The sequence below is a fragment of the Marmota marmota genome, unplaced genomic scaffold, assembly GCF_001458135.2.
Source record: "Marmota marmota marmota unplaced genomic scaffold, marMar, whole genome shotgun sequence".
Classification (NCBI taxonomy): Eukaryota; Metazoa; Chordata; class Mammalia; order Rodentia; family Sciuridae; genus Marmota; species Marmota marmota.
The window spans coordinates 22092168-22101426 of NW_026000240.1; the positions used below are offsets into that span (position 1 = coordinate 22092168).

Here is a 9259-nt window from a genome sequence, read left to right on the forward strand (position 1 = left end):
AATTAATCATTATTCATACATTATTAAAAATAAATTATTAACACCTTATTAACTTATTTGCTAAGTATCAGTGTTTGCCCTTAAGGAGCTTCAGTTTATTTAGGTAGAGAAACCATAAAAGTATATAAAACATTTAAATAATTGTACATAATAGAATATGTGAGTAGATACCAAAATCAGTCATACAAATAACAAATATTTTTCTGATATTAGCCAAGATAACAGAAGTAGAAGTCCAGAAATCATGGGTTTTGGGCAATCTTGAGTTTAAAACTTATGATTTCAAAAGTACTCTCTTCACAGCCAGGCATGATGGCACATGCTTATAAACCCAGCAACTCAGAAGGCTGAGGCAGAGGATTACAATTTCAAAGCCAGCCACAGCAACTTAGAAAGACCATTAGCAGCTTAGAAAAAAGATATAATGTAAAAAATAAAAGGACTTGGAATGTAGCTCAGTGGTAAAGCACCCTTGGGTTTAATCCGTGGTACCCCCACCTCCCCCTAAAAAGTGTTTCTCTGTGTGTCAGTTAAAATGTTGTAAAAGAAAAGAAAAATATATGTATATATATATTAGGATAGCGAGACTTAGTCAAGACTGCAGAGGTCTGGTAGATGTCATAACGAAGGTGTAATAGCAAACCAAATTTGACAGCACATTAAAAAGATTCAGATTCACCATGATAAGTACAATTTATGCCAAGAGTGCAAGGTTAGATCAACAAAAGTAGATCTGCATATATGATATATCACATTAATAGAATGAAGGACAAAAAGCATATGATCTTCTGAACAGAGACAGAAAAAGCGTTTGACACATTTCAATTTCCTTTCATGATAAAATCTCTCAAATGATTAGGGATAGAAGGAAGGTGCCCCCATATAAAAAGACCACCTATGACAAACCCACAGCAAAGTTCAAACTAAATGGTGAAACGTTTAAAGCTGCCATGTGTGGTGGTGCATGCTAACAATCCCAGTAACTCCAGAGGATGAGACAGGAGAATTTCATGTTCCAGGACAGTCGGAGCAACTTAGCAAGACCTTTTCTCAAAATTAAAAATCAAAAGGTCTGGGGATGTAACTTAATGGCAGAACATCCCTGGGTTCAATCACTATTTAAAAAAAAAAAAAAGTTCAAAGATTTTCCTCTAAGATGAAGAACAAGACAAGGATGTAGAGTAATTAGGCAAGAAAAAGAAATAAAAGAAACTTACATTGGAAATGAAAAGTTAAATTGTCCCTGTTTAGAGAACATTATTGTATGCATTGAAAATTCTAAAGGGCCCAACAAAAAGCTGTTAGTTTGAATGAATAAATGAATTTAGTTAAATTGTAGAATATAAAATCAGTATACAAAAATCACTAGTATTTTTATATACTATCTGAAAAAGAAACCATTACAATACCTACCAAAAAAGTAAAATACTTAGGAATAAAAAGACATACACTGAAAGCTATACAATATTGATGAAAGAAATTGAAGATGACCCAAATAAATCACAGAATATCCTGTGTTCATACATTGTTAAATGTTGCTAAAATGTCCATACTACCAAAGTGATTTGCAGTCTATCAAAATTCCAGTGGCCTTTTCTGTGGAGATAGAAAAAAAATCCTAAAATTCATGTGGAACTAAAGAACACAGAAAATCCCAAATAGCCAGGACAGTTTTGAGCAAGAAGAACAAAGATGGAGGCATCAAACAACTTCAAAATATACTATAAAATTACAGTAATTAATACTACATAGTACTGTAATAAAAATAGTCATACATAACAATGGAATAGAATAAAGAGCCCAGAAATAAATCCACACATTTATTGTCAGTTGATTTTTCTACAAAGATGCCATAAATGTTGGGACAGCTGGATACCTAGTATCTACATATAGAAGAATGAACTTGGACCCTTATCTCACACCATAAAAAAATCACCTCAAAATGGATTAAAGACTTAAATGTAAGACATAAAACTGTAAAATTATGAAAAGAAAAAGCAGGGGAAAAGCTCCATGAAGCTGGTCTAGGCAGTTAATTTTGGGTTATGACCCTTTTCTTGCACAGGCAACAAAAGCAAATATAGACAAATGGAATTACATCAAACTAAAAATCTTCTGCACAACCGATGAAATAATCAACAGAGTGAAGAGGCAAACTGTGGAATGGGTGGAAATAATTGCAGACCATACATCTAAAAAAGAGTTAATAGCCAAACTATGTAAGGAACTCATAACCCTCAGTATTAAGAAAACAACTGAATTTTAAAATGGGCATAGGATCTGAATAGACATTGCTTAAAAGAACACATAAAATGGCCAACAGAGGTATATACAAAAATGCTGATATCATTCAACATCAGAAATGCAAATTTGTTACAATGGCTCTTTTGTTTTTTTTTTGGTATCAGTGATTGAACTCAGGGGGACTTAACCACTGAGCCACATCCCCAGCCCTTTTATATTTTATTTTGAGACAGAGTCTCACTAAACTGTTCAGGGATTTGCTAAATTGCTGAGGCTGGCTTTGAACTCATGATCCTCCTGCCTTCGCCTCCCGAGATGCTGGGATTAATAGGTATGTGCCACCACACCCAGCTACAATGGCTTTCATTGAGATGTTTGTCAATATAAATAAATAAAAATGTTTTATAAAAAACATCACAATGGCCAGGCTTGGTGGATTACACCTGTAATCCCAGCGACTCAGGAGGCTGAGGCAGAGAGATCACAAGTTTGAGGCCAGCTCCAGCAACTTGGTGAGGTCCTAAGCAACTTAGTGAAACCCAGTCTCAGAATAAAAATTACAAAGGGATGGGTTTGGCTTAGTAGTTAATCACCATTGGGTTCAATCCTGGTACCACAAACTCCTGCTTCCCCCCAAAAAAACTCTAGTGTGTACCTTTAAAAAAAAACAAAACTGCCAGCTTTCTTAATTGGTAGTAAGATATCAAGAGAGGAAAATCCCCTCATTCTCATATGGCAACACAAAAGCACATATACTTCTGTGTCATAAAACTGTCCCTGCCCAGTTCTCAAAAAAATTTGTACACCATGTTCGTAGCCGCATTATTCAGAGAAGCTAAAAGATGGAAGAAACTTAACATCCCATGAAAAGACAGACGGATAAGCAAAATGTGGTGTGTCCATACAATGGAATAGTATTTAAAAAGGAGGAAATTCTGACACATGGTACAACATGGGTGAACCTTCAGGACATAAATGTGCTAAATGAAATAAACCATTCACAGAAGGACAAATAGTATATGATTCCTCTTAAATGAGGTGCCCTAGAGTACTCAAATTCACAGATTGAAAGCAGAATAATGATTGTCAGGGTCTGAGGGGAGGGAGTATTTGATAGGTATCTAGTTTCAGTTGGGGAAGATGAAGAATTTCTAAAGATGCATGGTGATGATAGTTACACAACAATGTGAATGTACAACTGAACTATATGCTTAAAAATGGTAAAGATGACAAACTTAATGTTATGTATGTTTTGCCATAATAAAATACTTTTGGATAAAATATACTGATGTCTAGGTCTCAAAAATTATTTTCATTAAAGAGAGAATGTTACTGATTTTTCACAGATTTAACAAGAAACAGGATTGAGTGGTTTGTTTATGGAATCATGAGGAAACTAGACTAGATGAAAATTGTATACTGGTAAATAGGAGACTAAGACTGGAAAATTACAGAGATAAAGGACTGGACACTTGAATCCCAGAAGAGTAATTCAAATAGTCTTCATAGATAGATTGTCAGTTCCTGTTTTTGAACAGAGGAGCATGATAAAACCAAAATTTCAATCCAGAATGCATTGAAGGGAAGAAATGTAGAATTGGGGTGAATGAATCATTGTAATCAAATAGAATGATTTTACTTGACTTAGGCTTATGGCCATGAAATGCAAATGAAGGGACCCATCCTAAGGACAATTTGAAAGAAGTATTGATGGGACTTTGATTAGATTAAAACCTGTATAATTTTGTGCAGGCATTACAGAGCTAAGTGAGGAATGTAGTAGAAAAAAAAAAGAAGGCAGGGGTCAAAAATAACCCCTACTAGGAAGAAATATTAATACCATAATTTTGTGAGAAAGCTATGTGTAGCTGAAATGATTGGTTTAAGTCTTTACCTTTTTTTTCTGCCCAAGGAATTCATTTCTTTTTCCTTTTTATTGATGCATTATAATTGTATATAACAATAGGATTTGTTGTTGCATATTCATATATGCTGTCTTTACATTTTAACTCATGTAACATAAGAAAGAGCACTATGTTAATAACATTTCTTCTCTATATAATTGTAGATCTTTACAGTATGGAAATCAATTCATATATCAGTCAATGCCACGAATGTTGTCACTATGGCTTGATTTTGGTGCTAAGGCATACGAATGGGAAAAAGGTACATGTCTTAATGTAAATATTTTAAGGGATTAGAAAGACATAACTTTGTTTTAAAAGTCAGCTTTGACTTGACAGTCTAATTTACCAAAAGCTAAGAATTATTTTGGTAATTAATATATAAGTTTGAGCAGGAAACTGAAAAAGAAAGGGAAAGATTAATCATAGAGTTTTAAAGTAATTGAATTGCAATGAAATTTTGATTATTTCTTGATGAACACATTGAAAGATGTTAGTTTAAAGAAAATAATTTACTTAACCCTAAAAGTTACAATGAACAGTGAAAATTAATGGCTCTTGGCCCTGAATGTTTTTCCTACTTGGATAGAGACAACTCTCTTCACAATTTGACAGGTGCTTTGGCTTTGGGCATGGGAATGATATATTTTAAAGCTATTATTAAAACAATAGCTTGAGAAATGAACTGATAGTCTTTTCTTCTTTATGGTCTTTCAAACTTTCTTCTAGCTGGCCGTTCTGATCGTGTGCAAATGAGAAATGACTTGGCTAAAATAAATAAAGTTATCACGGAACACACAAACCAGTTAGCTCCATATCAATTTTTGACTGCTTTTTCACAATTAATCTCTCGAATCTGTCATTCTTATGATGAAGTTTTTGTTGTCTTGATGGAAATAATAGCCAAAGTGTTTCTGGCCTACCCTCAGCAAGCAATGTGGATGATGACAGCTGTATCAAAGGTATATATTAATCACTATAGTATCTTTCACTATTTTATATTGCATTGGTTATTTAATACTATGTAGAACAAATATTAGATGAGTAATTTTTGTTACTTTTTAAAAAGAGAAATTATACCAAAATACCTTATTTTAATATTTGAAGATATTTACTATATGTAATGAAGTGACTAATATGCTTAAGAGCTAAGAATTAAGTTTTCTTTATGAAGTCTAATAAACTGTTCAGTAACCAGTTTTTTCCCAAGTGTTTTAATCTAAACTACAAGGACTATTATACTAAAGACTATTGTATTATTAATGGAACATTTAAGTTGATTAATATATTTAATAAGTAAATATTTTAGAAAACACACAGAAATGTAAGATGTAAATTAAAATTGATACCTTCTGCCATTTCTATTTATATCCATACCTTCATACATTGCTATGTATATTTTCTAAGCATATTTTAATACATTTGAATTACATTGGCAATTTCACATTTGAAAATACATTTTTAGTAATTGTATAAAATTCCAAAATAGGTTCCTATAAATTTTTATTTAGTTGGTCACTAAGGTTATTTTTATTTTTTTGCTATTATATTACATCTAGACATGCTTTATATTTATCCTTATTTCTGATTGTTTCTTCAATGTAGATCCCCAAAAGAAAATGTACCAGGTCCTGGGATAACAACATTTTTATGGCTTTGATGGCATTGTCAAATTTATTTCCAAGAATTTTTTATCAGAATAAACTCACATGATGGGTACTTTTTAGGTTGATTTTTGTCAATGAAAAATTTTGTTATCCTTTTTAGGTCTTAATTACATTTAATTTTTTTTTTTTTTTTAACAGTCTTCGTATCCCATGCGTGTGAACAGATGCAAGGAAATCCTAAAGAAAGCTATTAGTATGAAAAAGTCTTTAGAAAAGTTTGTTGGAGATGCAACTCGCTTAACAGACAAGCTTCTAGAATTGTGCAACAAACCGGTACTATCATAAATCTTACTGCTTACAGATCATTGTGTTAGATGGTTTTATATAAAGCTTACATATGATTTCAATCTGACTTTCTTTTATCTGATTAATTAAATTAAAATAAATTAAAATTAAAATAATTCTAAAATGTGTGGGATACACATATATCAAAATGCACCAAATTGTGTACTTTAAATACAAGCATACAGACACACACACATTTATTTAATTTTATTTATTCATTTTTGTGGTACTGGCTTTCAAACTCAGGACCTTAAGCATGCTTAGGCAAGCATTCTACCACAAGGCTACATCTCCACCCTCCATATGATTTATCTTAATAAACTTTAAAAAAAATTCTAACTTATGTTTGTCTTCCAAATATCCTCTAAGTTTCTGAAAATTCTTAATATGAATTTTCTGAGAGTAGATTATCCATATTTATCAAAAGTAATTTTGAGAATATAAAATGATCCACAAAAATCTAAGTGTATAAATTCAGCTATTTATTGTAGTCTGTTATATTCTGCCATATCTTTAAAACTTTGATAGCTCAGGATGTATTTCAGTGCCTGTGAAGGGGCAGACACTATAGTTTTAAGGAAAACAAAGGGGAGTAAGACTTCTTCTCCTGCCTTGAGGTGTCCAAAGATGATTATTATCTGGAATAGTAAGTACTGCTTCTAGTAGACTTGTGACCGAAGTAAGAACATGGTTACAAAATCTGCCTAAGGAATTAGTGGAAAAAACCTGGAGAATATGTAGGAAAGGTTAGAGTATGTGGGAGGGGGTGGTTATAAAAAGGGAGAGACTAACATTAATTGATAGATTTTACTTTGAAATACACTGAAAGTCTATAAAATGTTTCTAGGTAAAAAGATATAGATTGCCCTGTTTTTTATCTTCCTTTCAGGGGTAATCTACTTTGCCATCTTCATGAATTCTGTTTCATGTGATATGCTTGACATTATCAAAAAACCATGTTATGATAATCACTAACATTTGTTACACACTGTTAGAATTGCTTTCAGTGTATGGGTTTCCACTTCTTTATCTGCAACTTCATGGCAAGCTACACTTAGAAACTCCAAATTTTTCAGGTTTTTAAAGTGTATATACTTTACTCTCATATCATCACTGAGAGTAATGCATTGGAGTATCCCATAATCAAACACATAGCTGTTTCTGCTGTAAAATGCATTCATTTTTATGTGAGAAGTTCAGGTATCATTTTGTTAACAAATGAGATTTGGTACCAAACACAAAACAAAAATTTGATTTACAGATCTTTTTGAATGATCTTTTTTTCTAATGCCTGATAATAGATTGTAAACTTCTGTTATCTCCTTTAATCATTACACAATCCTGTGATGTACTGTTATTATTGATGAGGTAAAAGAAAGATTAAAATGAGATGATTAGAAATTCTTAGAAAAGTAACTGAACACAGTTATGAGGCTTTTAGGAGGATCACCTGAACCTAGTAGGTTGAGGCCAGTCTTGGAAGTAGAGCCAAGACCATCTCAAAAAATATATATATATATGTAGAAAACTGTGCGCAGCTTAGTTCATGTAATTAAGATAGTGTATAAGTGAAATGTTTGTTGTGGTAGAAGTTAAATGTTCTATAATTCGAGGTACACAGAGAAATTAAAATGGACTATTTCTTTTTTTCCAGGTTGATGGAAGTAGTTCCATATTAAGCATGAGCACTCATTTCAAAATGCTTAAAAGGCTGGTAGAAGAAGCAACATTCAGTGAAATCCTCATTCCTTTACAGTCTGTCATGATACCTACTCTTCCTTCAATTCTGGGTGCCCATGCTAATCATGAGCCATTTCCTGGGCATTGGGCCTATATTGCAGGCTTTGATGATATGGTAAACTTCAGTTTTATATGAACTATAATTTTAAAAATTAGGTGAGCTAGAAACTTCAAATCAAGCTAAGAATCTAAGTGAATGAAAAACAAAGTGACTAGAAATAAAGTTGAAACTGTTTTGTACTGATGGTATAAAATCCAGTGATAAAAATTTCTTTTTCAACCTAATGATTTAACTTTTCTCATGCTTGTGTTGTTAAGACTGGTAATCTTTTTTTCCAATATTTGATTTTTTTATATTCTCTTTTATCCTAAAAATGAAGAGAAAGAACAAAATGTAGGTTTTGTTTATTTCATAGAAGGAAATGAAATTCAGCTAGTAAGAATGTGTTTTTTTAGTATAAAATATGGCTATAAATTTATGATTGTTTTAAATAAATGGTACTAAGCACTTCTAAATAAATACTTTTTTTACCATTTTATTTTTTTATTATTTAAAAATTTTTTTTTATTATTAGTTGTTCAAAACATAACAAAGCTCTTGACATATTATATTTCATACATTTGATTCACGCAGATTATGAACTCCCATTTTTACCCCGTATACAAATTGCAGTTTCACATTGGTTACACATCCACTTTTTTACATACTACCATACTAGTGTATGTTGTATTCTGCTGCCTGTCCTATCCTCTACTATCCCCCCCTCCCCTCCCATCCTCTCTCTCTACCCCATCTACTGTAATTCATTTCTCTCTCTTGTTTTTTTTTCCCTTTTCCCCTCACTTCCTCTTATATGTGATTTTGTATAACAATGAGGGTCTCCTTCCTTTACCAAGCAATTTCCCTTCTCTCTCCCTTTCCCTCCCCACTCTCGTCCCTGTTTAATGGTGATCTTCTTCTCATGCTCTTCCTCCCTGCTCTGTTCTTAGTTGCTCTTATATGAAAGATGATATTTTGCATTTGTTTTTTAGGGATTGGCTAGCTTCACTTAGCATAATCTGCTCTAGTGCCATCCATTTCCCTGCAAATGCCATGATTTTGTCATTTTTTAGTGCTGAGTAGTACTCCATTGTGTATAAATGCCACTTTTTTTTATCCATTCATCTATTGAAGGGCATCTAGGTTGGTTCCACAGTCTAGCTATTGTGAATTGTGCTGCTATGAACATCGTTGTAGCAGTATCCCTATAGTACGCTCTTTTAAGGTCTTTAGGGAAGAGTCCAAGAAGGGGAATAGCTGGGTCAAATGGTGGTTCCATTCCCAGCTTTCCAAGGAATCTCCATACTGCTTTCCAAATTGGCCGCACCAATTTGCAGTCCCATCAGCAATGTACAAGTGTACCCTTTTCCCCACATCCT

General features: G+C 32.7%; 1 protein-coding gene across 1 annotated transcript in view; it reads left to right on the forward strand.

The window, feature by feature from the left end:
• The window catches only part of Atr (ATR serine/threonine kinase), a 108930-nt gene that overhangs the window by 82769 nt on the left and 16902 nt on the right, over window positions 1-9259 (forward strand). Inside the window, exons 37-40 of the mRNA XM_048794505.1 lie at window positions 4313-4410; window positions 4878-5110; window positions 5954-6088; window positions 7755-7965. Coding sequence (XP_048650462.1) covers window positions 4313-4410; window positions 4878-5110; window positions 5954-6088; window positions 7755-7965 — 677 coding nt within the window. The remainder of the gene's footprint in view (window positions 1-4312; window positions 4411-4877; window positions 5111-5953; window positions 6089-7754; window positions 7966-9259) is intronic.